The 20,216-nt window shown below is 32.7% G+C and overlaps 5 protein-coding genes across 11 annotated transcripts; 3 read left to right on the forward strand and 2 right to left on the reverse strand.

The window, feature by feature from the left end:
- The first annotated feature begins 9,553 nt into the window (after nucleotides 1-9,553).
- ORMDL (Orosomucoid 1-like) lies at nucleotides 9,554-10,601 on the forward strand. Its single transcript, XM_014240455.3, has 3 exons — nucleotides 9,554-9,925; nucleotides 10,005-10,156; nucleotides 10,222-10,601. The coding sequence occupies exons 1-3, from the start codon at nucleotides 9,749-9,751 to the stop codon at nucleotides 10,355-10,357; spliced, it is 465 nt and encodes a 154-aa protein (XP_014095930.1). The 5' UTR covers nucleotides 9,554-9,748; the 3' UTR covers nucleotides 10,358-10,601.
- Nucleotides 10,602-11,209: 608 nt separating this feature from the next.
- Atox1 (Antioxidant 1 copper chaperone) lies at nucleotides 11,210-12,543 on the forward strand. The gene is given in 3 exon segments (XM_014240457.3): nucleotides 11,210-11,558; nucleotides 11,615-11,690; nucleotides 12,142-12,543. Coding segments are annotated over 3 exon segments (273 nt in total). The 5' UTR covers nucleotides 11,210-11,552; the 3' UTR covers nucleotides 12,333-12,543.
- Nucleotides 12,544-12,880: 337 nt separating this feature from the next.
- On the reverse strand, nucleotides 12,881-15,088 carry Poc1 (Proteome of centrioles 1). Of its 2 annotated transcripts, XM_070111864.1 has the most exons (4): nucleotides 14,513-15,088; nucleotides 13,928-14,458; nucleotides 13,576-13,870; nucleotides 12,881-13,165 (listed from the first exon to the last, which is right to left on the reverse strand). In XM_070111864.1, the coding sequence occupies exons 1-4, from the start codon at nucleotides 14,864-14,866 to the stop codon at nucleotides 13,014-13,016; spliced, it is 1,332 nt and encodes a 443-aa protein (XP_069967965.1). In that variant the 5' UTR covers nucleotides 14,867-15,088; the 3' UTR covers nucleotides 12,881-13,013. The 2 variants fall into 2 exon arrangements, with proteins under 2 accessions (XP_069967965.1, XP_014095929.2); XM_014240454.3 differs by lacking the exon at nucleotides 12,881-13,165 and having other exon boundaries at nucleotides 13,193-13,870; nucleotides 14,513-15,078.
- A 1,082-nt stretch (nucleotides 15,089-16,170) lies between these two features.
- On the forward strand, nucleotides 16,171-18,907 carry Psn (presenilin). 6 transcript variants are annotated; one of them, XM_070111859.1, is made up of 8 exons: nucleotides 16,171-16,565; nucleotides 16,629-16,888; nucleotides 16,946-17,155; nucleotides 17,213-17,433; nucleotides 17,497-17,595; nucleotides 17,674-17,889; nucleotides 18,177-18,335; nucleotides 18,400-18,907. In XM_070111859.1, exons 1-8 carry the CDS (start codon nucleotides 16,455-16,457, stop codon nucleotides 18,666-18,668), a joined length of 1,545 nt encoding a protein of 514 aa, XP_069967960.1. In that variant the 5' UTR covers nucleotides 16,171-16,454; the 3' UTR covers nucleotides 18,669-18,907. The 6 variants fall into 6 exon arrangements, with proteins under 6 accessions (XP_069967960.1, XP_014095920.2, XP_069967962.1 ...); XM_014240445.3 differs by having other exon boundaries at nucleotides 16,172-16,565; nucleotides 18,174-18,335; XM_070111861.1 differs by having other exon boundaries at nucleotides 16,172-16,565; nucleotides 17,674-17,853.
- Nucleotides 18,908-18,909: 2 nt separating this feature from the next.
- mRpL15 (mitochondrial ribosomal protein L15) lies at nucleotides 18,910-20,203 on the reverse strand. Its single transcript, XM_014240448.3, has 3 exons — nucleotides 19,944-20,203; nucleotides 19,429-19,875; nucleotides 18,910-19,366 (listed from the first exon to the last, which is right to left on the reverse strand). The coding sequence occupies exons 1-3, from the start codon at nucleotides 20,046-20,048 to the stop codon at nucleotides 19,010-19,012; spliced, it is 909 nt and encodes a 302-aa protein (XP_014095923.1). The 5' UTR covers nucleotides 20,049-20,203; the 3' UTR covers nucleotides 18,910-19,009.
- Between the last annotated feature and the right edge of the window lie 13 nt (nucleotides 20,204-20,216).

Raw genomic sequence — 20,216 nt, forward strand, 5'->3', positions numbered from 1 at the left:
TGAACTGCATCAGGCGATGCCCATGAAGAAACGAGTACATCTACCCACTGACCTTAACATTGATCCGTTGCATATGAGGGTTAGTTAAGCATTAGGAGAGTAAATGCGCTCCTGTCATGCTCTCTAACAATAATGATATCGAAGTTGTCGACAGCCACCACATTTATAAGATACATATTTAAGAATATTGTTACTACGTACATTAAGGAACTTGGGCACACACTATATGAAACTTGATGTATGCACTATGAAAAGCTTTATGCTAATGGATAAGCCTGTTCATAAGCCCAAAAATTCCATAAATATTTAAACTAAAATTTGTGTACAAGTTATTCTGACTGCAAGTTAGAATGTAATTTTTACATTAAATTATATAGTTAATATATCGTCTCGACGTTGCACAAATAAAACTTTTCGTACTTCATTAGAAGCACGGGTGGTTCAGAGAGGAGACAATAGAATGAGGGGACTTTAGTCCTGGTGCTATCATAGTGGGCCTTCTAACGCCCTATGTGCGTCGGTAGACAGCCGCGTTACTTACCTACCTACATACTTATCTAGTTAATATTAGTAAATCATCCTGACCCACACTGCTAATTCGGGATAATTCATATAACGAATCAGAATTAAGTCAAATAAAACTCTGGATGGAATAATTGAAAAATAAGTATGAATTGTTCCACTTTAAGATAATATTAAAATCAAAAGCTATATTTTTTTTTAATTTTACAAAAATGTATGAACACTTGACTATTTTACCAATGCTTAACATATGTTAAATATGTATAGCGTATCTACATACATACATACCATCAGACAAAGACATACAAACGTAGACATAAGTACTTATGTACATATCGTATATACATATAATATGTATACAAACATGTAAATAACAATAGGAGACTTAATGATCGCTAATGAAATTCAAAGTACCGCTTATTATTTATTATAGTATCTTGTAGTATTTCTTTACAAACATTAAAGGAGGGTATGCCGTATAAATATTGCAGTTTATTTATTAAAACAAAAACTACTCGAAGTAAAAGAAAGCACTATGATTTGTTTAAAATTTTGTTAAATATCTTTGTTTTTACAACACTTTACTCTTCACCAAAAATTTTTCTGTTTACTTATTTTATTTAAACTTCAGAAGAACAACACTATTTATGTACATTTTGTATATTTAAATCACTAAAGTATCGAAAATATCTGACATGTAAATTAATAAGCTACTACCACATATGAACGACTTGATGTCGCTTTTGCGACTAACCTTGCAAGTAGCGTCAGAACTCTAAAACCATTGAATCAACTCATGTACAATGTACAAATCTGCACCAACCGTCAGGCGCCTGTCATACAAACAAGTGAGTAAACAAATGGGTGTTCAAGCAGCGCAGCGGGCAATGAAACTCAGAACAACGCCGGCATATTGGTTTAAGTTGCAAAGAGTGTGGGTAGGTCGGGACGCTCAGGCAATTTAGCACAAAGTAGAGTGGGAGCAGACAAAGTAGATAGAGGTGGATGAATACCAGCCCGAGTTGAACGCGCTCACAAACATTTACGGAACTGCATTTACGACAAAAAAACGTATCCATATAGAGACCTGAATGTTTGTGTGAAAGCACCACACAAAACGCAGCTAAGAGAAGTCAACGAATTCGTCCAGACACAGGGATCACGCAAGTATGAGGGCATACACCCATATATACAGGGTTAGATATGTATTAAAATGGGAGGCAAGTTCAATGAACAACGCCAGCCCTATAACATTGAGCATTGTAAAACAGTATATGAGCATATATGCGTATACATATATATATATATACATACACATGTATGTATATATAGACCATCTTCGCTTTTCCTAAAAAGTATTCCCTTTTGTGCAGTAAGGGATGTTATTGCATGTGTTTTAGGGTTTCCATTTTTTTTTTTTTAAATAGGATCATGGACATCTACAAAGGTTTGTTTACTAGAAAATTTCTATATTTACACAATGTTCAGCACAAGACATTTAAAAAGGGATGCAATTTTGTCCGTCCGACGGTTATTATGGATGATAACAATTAATATTATAAAATAATGAAATGAGCTATGTTTGCCTTAACACAATCACAACATCTACGCATAAGACATAAAAAAGTGAGTATTACTTTTATTTCAATTACAAACCATAAATCCGCAGTTACAATTAAGGTGTTCTTATTTAATAATTTATTATTATCTTTTCTATAAAATTCAATAATGATATATAAGCAAGATGATGTTGGCAATCCTAGTTCTCAACCACCAATGTACACATAGAAAAATAAAATTATGTGTAATGTTAAAAATACAGCACGAAAAGACAAGTGCATACATAAGTTTCACGTATTTTGTTCATTAACTTAGAACTATAATTAAATAACAATCAAATCAATTATTTACAAGTATAATTTAAATAACGATCATAGAATGTTACTACTCTTCTTTAAATAAATTTTGTAGTTTTATATCTCTATGGTGGAATATAAGTATTTATTATACATAAATCTATATTAATCTAACAATTAATACCTTCACACAACTATTCTATTAATATACCATTATATTGTCCTATGGCTCCTGAACCGTAGCTAATATTTCCGTTAATGTCAGAAGTAAAGATGAAACCCGGTTCTGGGTTGTCACAAATGCCGAACACTTTATACACTTGCAGTTGAAATTGTAGTTCACTTTCCATAATAGTAAAATGAGCTTGTATGTAGATATATACGTATGCATACATAAGCATTCTCTCTTCTAGTAGAATGGCTCTCCTCACGTCCCAGTTGTTGTGACGCTTCGTTATTAAATACTCGAGTGACGTTCGAGTTTATACCCCGTATATGCACATACACCTACATACAAATATATGTCTCTCTACAAAATACGACTGCATTCGTAATTGGGTTGTGTAAGCGTTTAGTATACCACTAGGATTACTCGCCACACATTTTACTGCAGCGTCTCAACGCCTATATTGATGTGGAGTAGGGCAAAGGGAGTCATAATTTTTGGTATCAATGACCTTCACCGCGTTGTTGTCGTTGTCATCGTCACATTTCTTGTTGATGGGCCACCGTACTATTTATATACATGTATATACATACATATACATGTTTGTATTAATATGTCTGGATGTATTGATATGGTTTCTGTAAAATCTTTTTGGGTAACATATTTGTTCATAAGCATTGTATATATATTTGTATTATATATGGTATGTACATATCTGTGTATATACATATTTATTATTCATTGGAATAAAAATCTTTACATTTTTAAACATATTCATATTAATATAACTAGATTCTCATGTATGCTTTACTAGGAAATTATTTTCATGAATTACCCAGTGTGAAATAAATAATGAGTGATTCTTCAAAGGTCTTAATTTCTTCTTTCTTTTCATCGTATATGTATTAAATTTCTAAATGTGATGATGAATAATAATAATACATTTTCTATTCCAGTTTTTGTTTAAGATATAATACATGTTTATGTTCTAAAGGATTTACACAAAACCCAAGGGTTTTGCAGCCTTCTGCGACAAATTTTAGGTAAGAATAAACAGACGACTTTTTTAAGTCATTCGTTTTATTAAATAATCTAACGAGATTTCCATATTATTCTCCGTTAGAATAACAGTACGCATGTGTCAGAATTTGAACAGAGCTAACTAAAACAAAATAAGCCTTACGTCCTATATATAATATGTAAATATATTGTACATACAAGCACATACTTATGCGTATTGCAGAGTTGTATACAGCACCAAGGCTAACGTCCTCATATTGCAAAATATATATACTATGTATATACTTATGTGTGCATACGTGTACTCTTATATTTTTGTGATTCTACAATATAGTCTTAATCACTATTACACATTGAAACTTCGCCGTCTGTCGTTGTAAGGGCGAGTACTATAGCAGGAAGGGCACCCAGACTGCATGCTACAGCGGTATGAAAACACGTTCTGCTTGACTTAAGTTATACATTTGCACATGCTCAACCTTACCTACTTTCATTCTACCCGTCTGTGGCTGCCACCCTCCAGCTTTTTCATGTTCGTGACATTGGCAGTGGCATTGCAATATTGCCTTGCTGCCGCATTTCTATTTTTCCTATATGAATTGAAGTTGGATGTGTACATATGTATACATATTTACTCCACTCTCGAACAATGGCCAGACCGGTTGAAAGCATTATAATTATATCTACATAAGTACATACTTATATCATATTATATGTGCACTCTGTACATATGTATGTGTGTATATTATATAACTATAGATGTAAATGCGATGGTATGTATACATACATATATGCTATTGCATACCTTTCGTTAACGTAGTGGTATATTTTGCACCGTTCATGGTCGTTGCCATTTCAACGTCTACTCAAATTCTTTGTGGGTACTTTCTAGACATACATACATAAAAGAAAATGCATTTCGACACTTATGTTTGGTAGTAAAAAGTACATGGACATATTGGAAATCAACATGTTACAATTTCAACTTGCATATTATTTATATTGTAACCTTTTATATTTAAAATATTTAGTATTTATGTTTAGAAAATTTAAAAACTAAATACGTGTAGTAACAAAAAAGATGTACGTACATTTTATTTAACAATTATTAAGGGAGAATAAAACTGTTAAACACTGTTTTTGTCACACGAACTTTGTGATAATTTATTTTTATGTTGGTGAGTTTAATAAACAATATACATATAATAATTTTGTTTCAATCACGTGCAGCTACATATTCATTTCTGCCATAATATCCAGTATTCAAACTTTTTTTCGGCCAACAGACCAATCCTACATAGTACCGAACTACCTGTGCCAAAGTCTCCAAATTTATTTGTACACCTGAAAGAAAAATTCCCCAAACTCAACATGCAATGTATATTTTTTATATTAAAGCTGTACAATATGGCAGATATTAAATATCAGGAGTGACGCAAAACGGTTTTATGACCCCATAAAAAATAAAAATATTTTAGATATAATTATTAATTAATAATGAATACTACTCGTTATTTTGTAGCTTTTTCATTTAGTTTTGAATCACTTGCTGAGTTGAGGCGGCAAGCATACCAAAATTATTTCAACCCCAACGAGCTTGCCCCCAAGTTCGCTGCAAAACCTAGGTCGTTCACTTGGTAAACAGTCAGGTTAACTTTTTGTTCAGAGGAGCGGTATGACTACATAAATTGAAGCGAATTACTTTGTATAGAAATAGTAGTTATGCCGTTAATAAATTATTTTAAAACCTTTACAATATTTCAAAAAGACTCGTAGTTTGTTTTAGCTTTATTTTGCTATTTTTTAATTAATGTTTCATATATGTATGCTGATGAAGTTGCATATACCATACAGAAATGCACATGCTTACACATAAACTTTCTCTAAGAGTACTAGTATATTTCAGATTATACATTTGCGTACAAATACATATGTTATTATATATATGCAAATATATGTGTATGTATTCACATTATATACGAAATCACTGTAAATAAGTGCAGATCTAAAGTAGTATGAGATATAAATGTATATACCTGCACATAGTACATATGTATAGTCGTAATTCTAAAATACAACAATTCTGAAAGTGACTCACTGGAAAACTTCGAAATAAATGGTAGTGGAGTAAGACGGTTTATGAAAAATAGAGAAGGAAATGTCGTATGTAGGCAAACTGTACCAAAAGTGTGCATCAATATTAACAGTGTCATACTCAAATGAAAGCAAAAAATTATCTAGACATTGTAAGAAAGGGAAATTGGTGACCTAAACTAATAAAGGAATGAAACTACAAACAACATTTTTTAGATATATAAAATCTATGCATAATATAATCTTGTGTGTGTAGGTAATTCCTAATGTTTCATAAACGATATAACTACAATAATAATGTAATTGTAAATAGTCCGTTTCACAAGTAAAAATTAATTATAAACAATTCGGTGTCGCCGAATTACAGGTTTTTAAATCGTAAATGTAATAGTTTAGCTATGAAAAACGTTTTACGCCAACCGTTAATATCCAATAGGTGTAGAAGTTTTAGGACTTACCGTAAACATTAGATCTTAATATAATATAAGTATGGTATTTTTTGTAAACGAAAATTTGTTTTTGTTTAATATATTTGTAAATTTGTTTATGATATATTTCATAAATAATCACAAATGCCTATGCATGTACATATGTACATATGTCTGTGACGTTTGTTTTGCCCTTTTTCTTTTTAACTATAACTGCTAATAATTTTTATTTTTCAAGAAATTAAGCGATTTAACCAGAGAATGTTATCACCATCTTTGATTTAACTTTGGGCTATTTGTATAAATTCCATATGTTATTTGTTGTTAAATCGAAAAGTGGACATTTACTGCAAACATATTAATATTTTTTACTATAATTCATGAGCTATGCATTTTAAAAAAGCTTTTTGCGAAATAATTTATATCAGAGAATGTTATCGAACAGAGAAGGCAGAGAATGTTAATAAATAATGCACTTTCTATTTATTAACATTCTCTGTTATTATGATAGAACATCGAAAAAGCTCAAGTTCGAAAATGAAATTTCACCACCCTATAAGGGAACGCAACGAACTACACCACTCTTTAAAGGAACCAAGCAAAATGTACATACATACCATAAATAAAAAATAAGATTTATGATTTACCGGATTCGAACGTAAGTGTTTGCAGAGAACGTAAAATACAGAGAAGGTCCAACTACGGACCAGCGTGTGAATTGTCAAAACCTAACAAAATGCGATGAGAGTGTTTCACCACAGTCGGCTCGGAAGAAGAAATTTTAACAGTGGCGAGTGAACAGAGCTGAGCATTGAATAAAAATTATGCTCAGAAGTTTGCATAGATATTACAGCCGCATGTTACTCTTTTGGCTTATATTTTTATAAGCGTACTTATATGCAATCATATTTATTGATATCAGAGAATGTTGATGAATTTTTACATTTCTGGCGTTGCGTAAGCAATATACTTATCAAACAAATGATAAGTTGAGTTAAGCTCAATCCGAATACGAGCATATAAGTTCGATTGCTAAAATACATAAAATTAAAATTTTATTTAATTTTTTTATTTTATAATTGGAATTAATTAGCATATCTCAATTCAATAACTTATTTAGCATATTTTACTTTCAGAGATAATTAAAATATTTCAGGAAAATATGTTCATATGTTTAGATTTATTCAATATTTCCTTATTATGCGTATTTACAAAAATGTGATAATCACACATACATTCATAAGTACACGTACGCTGATGCTTGCTTCTTCTTGCCCCGCACAAGCAATGACTTTTGTCTACACTTTTTGCTTTTTGCGAGTTGAACGATCGCAGGCAAGGAGGGATTGGGGCGCACTGCCACATAATTATTTCAGATATATATTTTATATATCAAATTTAGTTTAAAAACGATTTTAAGTATGGATATATGTGTATTTATATATATATATAATAAATATTATATTACGAAAATAATTCATAAATGCATCAGTAGTTTTCAATTCAAATTAAGCAACATAATAATATACTAAGGGTCCTAAGTTAGAACGCCTCTGTGTATGGTGGCAAGCCAACGAAATAACGGCGAGTTCGGGCAGACATTGTGTTGTTGAAAAAAACCAAATGACGACTTTGTCGACAAACATACATACATACATATGAGCTCGCATACATATTGACGCCGAATTTTGCGCATCGTGGCGGAGTTGACAAAATTTGTTTCAATCAACAATTTTACGACAATGTCGATCGGCTATGTTGTCTCGTTTGTCCTTTTTGCAGGGCTTTGCTCTTGAAAATTGACTTATGCTCTTTTGAAATATTGCGATTACCGATTGGGCTGCATTTTCATAGCGTCGTATTTGGATAAAATGGGCTAAATCGACAAACTATGAAATAATGATAATAAGTAAACATATAAAAGTACTATATGGACTGTGCTTAGAATATATAGAAGTAGTTAATGATTTCATATGAATGGCAATTTTATATAAATTTTGTAATTTAATGCCATAAATAGTGCATAATATAAAAAAAAAAATTAAAATAATAATTCAAATCCCTAAGAGGTCATGTTGCCAATTCTCCTTTCTGAAGTGAACATCAGACAAATTCTTCAATTTCTGATTTTTAGCAAATGTTGTGAGGAAGCAGCTTGTGGGCAACATACAAACGCGAGGGGGATGGTAGGATTTTCAATGATACAAATTGTAAAATTGAAATTTTGCTGATTCTTCAATTATACTGAAGACATTTAAATTCAATTTCCTTCATTTTAATTTTCGCGCATTTGCGGTAGGAATTCTATATGAAAACCAAATGTGGTTTACCAGGCGCACAGAAAAAATAGCGCGGCGCAGAGTTATTAACGAGCGCACTTTGCTTTGAAGCAGACGCACGTTCCTTATGAATGAATTTGTTGTCGTTGTAATTTGAAATACTTAGAAAATAAGCCGTGAGTTTGCTTGAATATTATTGGCCGATTCTGGCGTCTACGTTTTTTTGTCACTTGCGCGAATGTTTGATTTTTTGCGAAAGACATATTGAGGGACATACATATGTACATATGTGTACATATATGCAAATATATTTGGACCTGCGAATGAAATAAGGCAATTTCAAGAATATTCACATATGGACATATGAATATTTGAAGCAAGTAAAGAATAATAGCTGTTTGAGTTCTCTGATTTTACGTTCTCTGCTCTGTCTTAAGTGTTTCAGAGCGTTCAAGCATTTTAAGCATTGTATAAGCCTACAAGTAGCCAAAGAATCAGCTGTTTTCCTATGTGTGTGAAACAGCCGTGATCATCTAATCGAATATGCCTTTTTTTGACACAGAGTTTTAAATAAAAGGTTGTAGTGTAACAATTTGCATGTAAAATGGAAATATCTGGAAAACTATACGTTTGTGGCGCCAATAGTTATATATATTCGTGATCTGGAGAATCTCCTCTATCCAACCATACCCCTCTTAACCCTGAAATCGTGGGATGCTAAACTAAAGTTTTCCCATTGCTTTTCCTCACCACCTCTGAGGTTGTAATATAGGCGCGTTACAGACCTTTTTTGGGTGTTTGTTTCCCCAGGACTACACCGGTAAACTAAGAATTTAAATATTCAACAGACAAAGAATTTTCACTCACAAAAACATAAACATGTAAGTTAAAAAAGATAAAATTTGAAACATTTAATAATATTTCAATACAATAAATAATAATTAAAATAATACTATGTAAATTTAATCTTTTGGAATTAAAACAACCGAAAAATATTTTAATATGGAATAAAAACATTCTTTAAGGTATTAATTTTAAAACATAACACGGCAACACACTAGAGCAGATTTCTGTCATTTGATCGTTTTAGTAGTAGAATATTGGTTGGCAACCCGTACAAAGTGTGATTTTAGTAGCAGAATATTGGTTGGCAACCCGTACCAAGTGTGATTTTAATAGTAGAATTTTCGAGGCAACCCGTACCAAGTGGGATATTTTTGCGTGTGTTTAGTGAAAATCTTAGGATTGGCTACTTGTAGATTTATACAATGCCTTAAACCCAGCTGTTATCTGATTACAAATTAGTCAAGACGAAAGTTTACGAGTTTCTTAAATACAACACGCAAAAGTCAAATAATTGTTTAAATTTTTCAAGATTCAAGTATGACGGCAATTGCTGGTGGTCATGGTGAGCCAAACCCCAATGCTACATGGTTGGGTGCGCGTGGGATGTGGTTGGCCTATGGCTTAGGTGTGCTGACAGTACACTTAATTCTATTGTCGGTTCCATTTATTAGCATTCCAATGGCTTGGACTATTACAAACCTGCTGCACAATGCGGTATGTATTTAGAATTAATAATAATTTACCTTAACTACAAGTTCACCAAACAATTTTCACTTTTATTATCACATTACAGGCACATTTATACTTTTTGCACTTAATAAAGGGAGCACCTTGGTTAAGCATTGAAAATGATGGTGCACGTCGTTTAACTCATTGGGAACAAATTGATGATGGTGAACAGTTTACAGCAACGCGCAAGTTTCTTACAGCTGTTCCGATTGTACTGTGAGTAATTATATGTAAATCATAGCTAATTTTTACAAGTTAATTTTCGACTGTTTATGCCTTAGATTTTTGTTAACCTGCATCTATACAAGAAATGATCCTGATCATTTTATTGCAAATTTTATTTCACTTGTGCTGGTCACCCTGCCCAAACTACCACAATTCCATGGTGTTCGCCTCTTCAATATAAATAAATACTGAATTGTAATTTCTTAAAAGGTTTTGGGAGATACTAGATAATGGAAACTGTTATGTGTTTGTAATTTTTAGACTGAAAGGATAAAATCATTTCAAAGTTAATATTAACAAATTATTTTATACATACTTCTACTTGGTATTAATCTATTTTTATTACCACATAGCATAGACAGTTACAGGTGAAAAATAATTAATAAATAAATTGTGCATATATGAGATATATTAACTCATATGAATGTAACCGATAGACAGGATTTTTAATTAAATACTAGTTTTTCTGAATTACTAAACAAAGAAAGTAGTTGAAATAGTTATTAATTAACTGTAAAAAATAGTACTCTTATTAATAAAATATACGTTCTCTGTTATATATTATATTTCAAATACCCGGAATTGAATTAAATGCTACCTCTTATTTAATTGAACAAAAATATGTTATTTATACTCGAGCTTTAACGTTATATTGCACTTTATAAAAGTATTGTATTCAAATTCAAAATTTTATATTTTTTAGTAATGACTATTCATAATTACAAATAAATGCCATATATCTTTTTAAGCAGAAGAGGCAATCTTAAGCATTTTGGAGATGGTATTTCTCATCAATCTAAAAAATAATATCGATAATCTGATTACTATTGTACTTTATGTAATTATGATCCGTTATTATAATGTAATTGTTAAAATAATAAATTGAATAGCATATTCTTGGAATATAAAAATGGTCCAAAATATTTACCACGGTTTTCGTTATTTTAATATCCATAACTAGCTCTTTCACTATTGTACAATTTACGGATAAACTAACAATCTTATCGATAAATTTAAGAAGTGGATTTATGTCAATACCTTGCTCCACATCTCTAGTGCCAATTTAAAATAGTCGACTGTCACCAAGAAATTGTTACTAAGCTCAAACAAAATTATCTTTCATATTTGCCATCGTTGCAGCTTTCGTCGTCTTTGTGGTCTGTGCACTCTATTTAGTGTGTTCATTTGCTATTGTTGATTGAACTGTTCCATTAGAAAAGCTTTGAGCTCACAGCTAGTTATTTGCAAAATTTATTTTGGAAAATAATCAATTAAAAAAATAGTATAGTGCCTGCAAAGCAGTTGAAAAATAGCCAATCTGTTGAATTTCCCGCAATTATATCTGCAAACGACATCGTCTTCGTCACACAGTGCACGGACTAACAACATGCCAGTAAGTCGGAGTTTTGTAATAAATGTACACTAAAAACGTTAGTAATTTTCTTTAAGGTACACGAATTTAAAGTGGAAATGACCTGTTCAGGATGTGCAAACAGTGTCGAGCGGGTCTTAAACAAGCTGGGAGGTAAGTGTTTTCCGGGGGTGAAAATAAGGATAACAAGTGCCTATTCTAATTAGTAGCAAAGCAAAATAATGCAGGTATGTACATATGTATGATATATATCTACGACTATTGTCCTACGTCGAAGCAGGCAGACTTCGATTATGTGTAAATAAGTTCACAAAGTATTAGTGTCAGCACTAATTAATTAATTGGGATTACAAATTGATCACATAAATCGCAAAATTATAAGCATAAAAATAAGTAAAATATATTCGTGTGTATAATGTATATCTGTATGTAACCCATATGCTCAAAATTGTCGGCCCTGACAACAGTTTTTCTTATCTGATGCTTTGTCCAGGAATTATAAAAAAATTACAAAAGTAAATGAGCAGATATAATTTAAGTTATTTGTAGCATCAATCTCCTTATATAATATTGCTAATGTATAAAATATTTTTTCTTTGCACAGCGGAAAAAGTTGAGAAGATCACTATTGATCTCGATTCCAAAACGGTGTTGGTGACATCGAATTTGACAGCCGATGAATTGCTGGAGACGATTAAGAAGACTGGCAAAGCGACTCAATACGTTGGGGTAAAGGAATGAAATGAACTTTTTTGTAAGTTCCGTAAGATTGCCAAATTGAAAATGGAAGTTTAAAGGCGGATATACAACAAAGTATTGATAAGTCGAGAGCAAGCTGAAATCTACATTGGCAATTACATTGTAATCTTTTTAAATCGTTTGAAACGAACATAGAAATTAAATTTCAGGAAGTGTAGATAAATATTATGAAATATAAAATTAAAAATAAAAGAAATAGCTGTACACACACTTTAAAATTAAACACATTATTATAAACTACGAAGAATTTAAATCTCTTTTCTTGCTGTCAAAGCTCGTGTTTAATTAATTACTAACTATACTAGAGTAAATACACAAATTTTAAATATATTTACCGAAACAACAAAAAAAAAAACATCAACTGTCGTGTTGAATTATTGAATAATATTCGAACACTGATATTTACAAAAACCTACTTCTATAAAAAAAGTTTTATTCAATATTAATTGTAAATTTTAAACAAAATAACGCAAGTAAAAAATTTTGAATCGAATAGATATAATCTAATGCATGCATTTAAATATTGTAGTTCGTTTAAGAAAATATTTTCAATTAAATAATTAAAACTTAAAAGTACAATTTATTCAATTAGATATCAACTTGAACCCATATGCCAAATAATGAAATACATTAATATAATTGCTTATTATCTGTAATATATGACAAAATGTGAATGTCAGGCTTTCTGAAAATGCATGCATAATTGTGTACGGTGCATTATTTATTTTCTATGCATATAATACGTTGTTCCAGCTCTCGCAATGTTACCACAATTTCCCCTAACTGCGTCTGAAGTGCGTTCAATTCTCGCTGCAAATAGTCTTCGTTTGAAGTTTGCGTCGAAGCACATTGGAATATCGCTATGTTAAATACCTATGATTACAAACACAACACAATTATTATAAAAATATTTTATTGACAAATTAAAAGGGTTAAATATTGTACGTGCCAAGGATATTATGCGGAGCAAATCCGGTGTGAAAAATTAAATAAATAATAATAAAAAGTAGTTATTGAAAAAATATGAAGAATCAATTACTTCGTGGTATGTATGAAAGTGTGTATTTGTCATAGATCAAAACTAGTAGCAGCCGAAATTCAAACTTAAGAAAATACGGATAAATAAGTCCAAATTAAAAATATTTGCTAGGTGCGCCGTGCTCTTCGTTGACGTCGTTATTGCAACTATTGGTTGGATTATTTGGCATGTGTAGTAGTGAGGTGCTGCTGTTGCTGTTGTAACTGATGCTATCAGCATTTGCGTCTGTTTCTAACTTGTCTAAGGTTTCGTGTTGTTTTCGGAGTGATGTAGTAAAGCTGCTTACTGATTGTTGTTTTGCTGTGGTGTATTGACTATCAAGAACCTGAAAATTTTCATCACGCATCTTATATGCCACTGAATGACGTGGGTCAATTAAAATGCTGTCATCACAAACTTTTGATTCTGTATCTACAACCGAGTTATGCGGTGTGGCAGCATGACAACTAACGTTGTTTTCTTTTTGGAAAGAAGCTTGCTTGCTTCGGAAACTATTCGTATCAAATGTATGTAAATTTGATTTCCAAACGAGTAACTATAAAAATAAATATATGAATTAAAAAAAATGCGTATTCATTTCTTAAGTTCGAACCTGGCGATCTTCTCCTGCCGAAGCGAAATGCTGTCCGTCCGGTGAGAATGCGACAGCACAAACTTTATCAGTGTGACCTGTCAGTGTATAAATGGGTCGGCCTTCTAGTAAATCTAATAGTCGTATAGTGTCGTCATCACCTCCAGTTAGTAAAAAGTTTCCATTTGGATGGAAAGCTAAATCATTAACTGGCGCCGAATGTACTTGATATAATTGAATTAATTCACCTTCGGCAATGTCAAATATTTTTACACGATTACAGCTTAACGCAACAGCTACTAAATTCCCGTCTGGATGCCAGGCTACTTGTCGACCCATGCCACGTTCTTCGGTGAAAGTACGCACACATTCCCCTGACGTGACGTCGAAAATTCTTAGTGATTTATCATCACCACAAGATGCTATTAATTGGCCATTAGGACTGAACTTAGCTGCACGCACCCAATTGTTGTGTCCGGTGAATGAAGTTAAGAATTTCCGTTGTGCGACTTTCCATAACTTCAAAGTTTTGTCATCTGAAGCCGTGATAAGCTACAGAAATATATTTGAAAAATCACAGAAATAAATTTATATTTAAGTTCCTACCATAGTTCCACTAGGATCAAAATCTACACTTCGAACAGCTTTGCTATGTGCTAAAAATTCCCCAGAAACTCCACGTATCTTTGGTTCCCAAATTTTCACTGTACGATCTTTGCTTGCCGATGCTACTAAATTAGATTTAGGAGACCAACAAACATTGTATACAGCACCGGAATGTGCGCTAAAGCGTATGCAGCGAGCAGCTTGTTTTAAATCCCATAAAATTACGGAGAGGTCTAAGGAGCTAGTGGCCAAACGTTGGCCACAAGGACTAAACCGGACCTGAGTTATGCTAGAGCAATGTCCTGAAAAATGTCGTTCCAAGCATGGCTCTGTGAACAATTCTTCATTTAACATACTGGCTAATTATTCGCAATGCATTCAGTAGTTTAATGCTATGTTAATTTGATTTAACTGAAATATTGTAAAATTGCTAACTAACAAAAGTCGAACTCAAATTCTCACTAATTGAACATTTTTAAAATTTCAACAGCTACTCGCTAAAGCGTAAACAACGAGTGGTAATAAACAGTACGATCAAAAATTTGACCTTTCTTAAAATCATTGTATAAATCTACAAGTAGCCAATCCTAAGATTTTCACTAAACACACGCAAAAATATCCCACTTGGTACGGGTTGCCTCGAAAATTCTACTATTAAAATCACACTTGGTACGAGTTGCCAACCAATATTCTGCTACTAAAATCACACTTTGTACGGGTTGCCAACCAATATTCTACTACTAAAACGATCAAATGACAGAAATCTGCTCTAGTGTGTTGCCGTGTTATGTTTTAAAATTAATACCTTTAAGAATGTTTTTATTCCATATTAAAATATTTTTCGGTTGTTTTAATTCCTAAAGATTAAATTTACATAGTATTATTTAAATTATTATTTATTGTATTGAAATATTATTAAATGTTTCCAATTTTATCTTTTTTAACTTACATGTTTATGTTTTTGTGAGTGAAAATTCTTTGTCTGTTGAATATTTAAATTCTTAGTTTACCGGTGTAGTCCTGGGGAAACAAACACCCAAAAAAGGTCTGTAACGCGCCTATATTACAACCTCAGAGGTGGTGAGGAAAAGCAATGGGAAAACTTTAGTTTAGCATCCCACGATTTCAGGGTTAAGAGGGGTATGGTTGGATAGAGGAGATTTTCCAGATCACGAATATATATAACTATTGGCGCCACAAACGTATAGTTTTCCAGATATTTCCATTTTACGTGCAAATTGTTACACTAAAACCTTTTATTTAAAACTCTGTGTCAAAAAAGGCATATTCGATCAGGTGATCACGGCTGTTTCACACACATAGGAAAACAGCTGATTCTTTGGCTACTTGTAGGCTTATACAATGGTTTAAGGGTGGCACAATTTTCTACACCATTTCGATAAAAACAACTTATTTTTCTGAATTAGAACGTATGCTGCGTGAAATGAAATAGAAATTCAGTATATATATAAATTAATCAATTACGAATAGTTTCACATAAACTATAGACTAATAATTAAATACACAAAGCAATTGAAATGATATGAAAATGGACATGGGAAATAAAGATTAAAAGTTTAGATAACAATTCCTACTTTTATACAAGCGTGATTATGCTTAAGAAATACGACCCTGTGTTACAGCTGCTTTAATTCCCCTTTTATTTTATTCGTTTACGAAATTTCTCTACTGACTCACAATTTTGATAAGTGCATTCTTGCAACAATACATTAATTTTAGTGCATACAATTACGGAATAAATGGTGTTGGCTTTGATCTAAAACACATTATGCAAAATATTATTTGAGAAATCTCTTTTTGACATTATTAATCCACTTGTTTAATAGCAAGTGGTACCTAATTGTAGGTCTGTAAAGTGCGAATATATTATTACAAAACGGCGTCAGGTCGCGAAGACTTTTTGAGTGAACACACGCCACTAATGGACGGACACGTCGGCGCAGGCAGCAGCACGCGTCTGAACGGTAGTGGTAGTGTGGAACAAAGGAAACGGCAAAATATCAATTATGGAGCTAATGATCAAATAGATGGGGTACGATAGCGAATACCATGTCAATAGATTTTGTATCTTTTGTGATTATATGTATATTTGTAGGCTATCTTAGATGTGCCCAATGTCGTCGTACGACCGGCTAGACAACGAAGCAGGCCCACCGCTTCACAGGCAAATGCTGGAGCAACAGGCAGCTCTAACAACGCACCTTATCAAGCAACTAATGAAGAATTAGATGAAGAGGGATTAAAATATGGTGCACAACATGTGATTAAATTGTTCGTACCGGTCTCTCTTTGTATGCTTGTTGTGGTGGCCACAATAAATGCCATAAGTTTCTATTCGGAAACTGATGTTTATCTGTAAATATAACGAAAACTATTCACATTATTTTTTATTAGTATATATTTATTTTCCAGTTTATATACACCTTTTCATGAAAAATCTCCCGATCCTGGCGTTAAATTGTGGAATGCTTTGGCAAATTCAATGATCCTTATGGCTGTGGTTGTTGTAATGACAATTTTATTAATTGTTTTGTATAAGAAGCGTTGCTACAAAATCATACACGGCTGGTTGATTCTCTCATCGTTTATGCTACTCTTCATTTTCAGTTTTTTGTATCTGGAGTAAGTTGTGCTAATTTCTTATACCTCTCTGCGTATTTACATTAATCTTTGTTTTAGAGAGGTGCTACGCGCTTATAATATACCTATGGACTATCCCACAACGATATTAATATTGTGGAATTTTGGAATCGCTGGCATGATGGCTATACATTGGCAAGGTCCTTTACGTTTACAACAGGGTTATCTCATATTTGTTGCGGCTTTAATGGCATTGGTATTCATTAAATATTTACCAGAGTGGACAGCATGGGCAGTTTTGGCGGCCATATCTATTTGGGGTAAGTTTGAAATGTGAAAGTGTTAGAAACCGTATGAAATAAAAGAAAAAATTTAATTTCCAGATTTGATTGCTGTACTTTCGCCAAAAGGGCCTTTGCGTATTCTGGTAGAAACTGCACAGGAACGCAATGAACAAATATTTCCGGCTTTAATATATTCATGTAAGCTATCATGTATAAAAATTGATAACTTATTTGCAAAAAGTCTTTATCTCCGCGTTTTATTCATATTTTCATTAGCAACTGTTTTATATGCCGTCGTCGATGCTGCGACTAACGAAAGCAATGACAGGGGTGTTGAGGGCATTGAGAATGGCGTTCAACAAACTGAGGAGCATGCTTCTTCCTCCGCCGGCCCGGCACGTCGCACAGGTAATGCCAGTAATGTGGTGAATGACGACGCAGCCCAGGCCGCCGAAGGTATGCCTCTAGTCACATTTAAAACCCACGGAAATGGTATTTAAATCAATTTTTTAAATTTTATTTATTGCGCTTTTTGGAAGTAAAACGAACAATTTGGTGGTTTGTGGTAGTTCATATTTTGTTTTGGTTGCAAGTACAAACATGTTTGATTCGCTATTTGTAATTATATTTTGCATGTGATAGGTTATAAGTAGTTAAAGCTCATTTTCTCATTTTCTTTGTACATAATTGTAGCGCGATTTTTACGAAACATGTCTACATAATTTTCATCATAACTAAAAAAAAAAAGAAATGAAACTTACCTAATTTTATTATAGAAGCCGGTTTTACTCAAGAATGGACAGAAAGCCATGCTGAACGTGTGTCGAGTCGGCAAATTGAAGTACAAGCTAGCAATGGACAAAACGCCAATCGTTCGACGGAATATCGCACAACAACTACTACAAATAGACCCACATCAACCTTCGAGGCACAAGAACGTAAGTTTTCATAGATATTCATGAGTTTATTTTAACGAGTACATTAATACATACCTTATTTTAGGTGGCATCAAACTTGGACTTGGCGATTTTATTTTCTACTCTGTATTAGTTGGTAAGGCATCGAGCTATGGCGATTGGATCACTACCATTGCCTGTTTTGTGGCGATATTAATTGGACTTTGCTTAACACTTTTATTGTTGGCTATTTGGCGCAAAGCTTTGCCAGCTCTACCCATTTCCATTACATTTGGTTTGATATTTTGCTTTGCTACAAGCGCTGTAGTGAAACCATTCATGGATAGTTTATCAGCTAAACAAGTGTTCATATGAAGACATTTTGAGTAATATATAACCCTTTAATTCTACTATATTATAGAATAGGTAAAACTTAGCAAACAAATTTGCGTATCGGAATTTAGTATTTAAATTATAATTATAGTTTTTTTTTAAATTGGACTCCATAAACGAATTTGGGATATTTACAATTTTTCCATTCTAAAAAAATATTGGCAACATATGAATGAAAATTATGCTGAAACACGCCTAATAATAAATAACTTAAAACAAAAGATTTTCGCTAATTTTTAAAAGGCTTATTAGAGTTTATTTTTATAACAGAACACTGTCAATTAACAAATGTATAGCGGTACAAACTGATCATGGCAATTGTTTTATTCAGTTTCCTCTCCTTTCGCCTCTGTATTTGCTCGCTCTTTAGGGAAACCTTTTGATTTTACTATAATTTTATCTCGAAGTCCTATAACCCAACCGGGTTCTAGTCCATAGAATATTTGACGCGCATCTTTTTGGCTTATCAACATTTCATAGTCGGGATCATCTTCAATTCGTGGAAGTTCATAACCATACTTTTGTGCCAATACTAGTCGTTCTTTGCTTATCTCCTCAGGATCAGCAAGGTAACCACGATTTTTAGCGGAAGCGTAGTATTCGACGGCATCTTGTGGTGGTAACAAACGTCTTGGGATAGGTTCACCCTTCTCGAACCACTTTTGTGGGTTCACCATAGCCTTTATAAATTATAATAATTATAATAGAAAATATTGTGTACAGTGAATTCATATATGCACACCTGTAAGCTTCTGGGGTCATAATAAGCGGTACGTATGACACCACCATTTTTTTCAATGGCTGCTATCACCGACTCCTTGGCATGTTGCACTTCAATACATATTTTTGCTTTAAACCGATCAATTCCATCGTCTGTCAATTGAAAACCATATTCCATGCTAGCAGGTTGCAGATGTAGGAGCCCTGTATTACATAGAGTTGTGATGTCAATGGGTTGTTTGGGATCAATACGATTGGTATCCAACAAAACTTGGAGCTGTAACAGCGATAAAGGGGGGTATTGTCGACGTAAATGATGGCCTTTGTAATATGGTTCGTAGGGGAAACGCAAATAAAAGGGATTGTTGCCTGTTTCATAACCAAGCCGCATGTAATTTTGTCGCTGACCGGAACCTTTGTTGCCAGCGCCGTGTTTATCGCCACTATGCTGAGCACGTCCACGCTTTGTCTATATGAACAAGTTATTGTTTTTAACATGATGATTTTATTTAATAAAATAAGTTTTATAGTATTTACATTTTTCTTAGAGTTCGGATTTGGACGTATATTACCAATTTGTACACGCGGTAAGGTACGCAGCATTTTTAATGCCTTTTCGGCCGATTCGCGTAGATGCGCCATTTTGGTATTTTTTATTAACTTTATAACGATTATTTATAAATGTTTTTATATTAAAAACTATAAATTTTAGGTGAATATTTCTACAAATCTGTGATAAATTCACATTTTCAGCTGTCAATCCATAAATGTTAAAAACAGCTGTGTGGTGCTATTAATTCTACTTGGAAG

This window comes from Bactrocera oleae, chromosome 6, assembly GCF_042242935.1.
Source record: "Bactrocera oleae isolate idBacOlea1 chromosome 6, idBacOlea1, whole genome shotgun sequence".
NCBI lineage: Eukaryota > Metazoa > Arthropoda > Insecta > Diptera > Tephritidae > Bactrocera > Bactrocera oleae.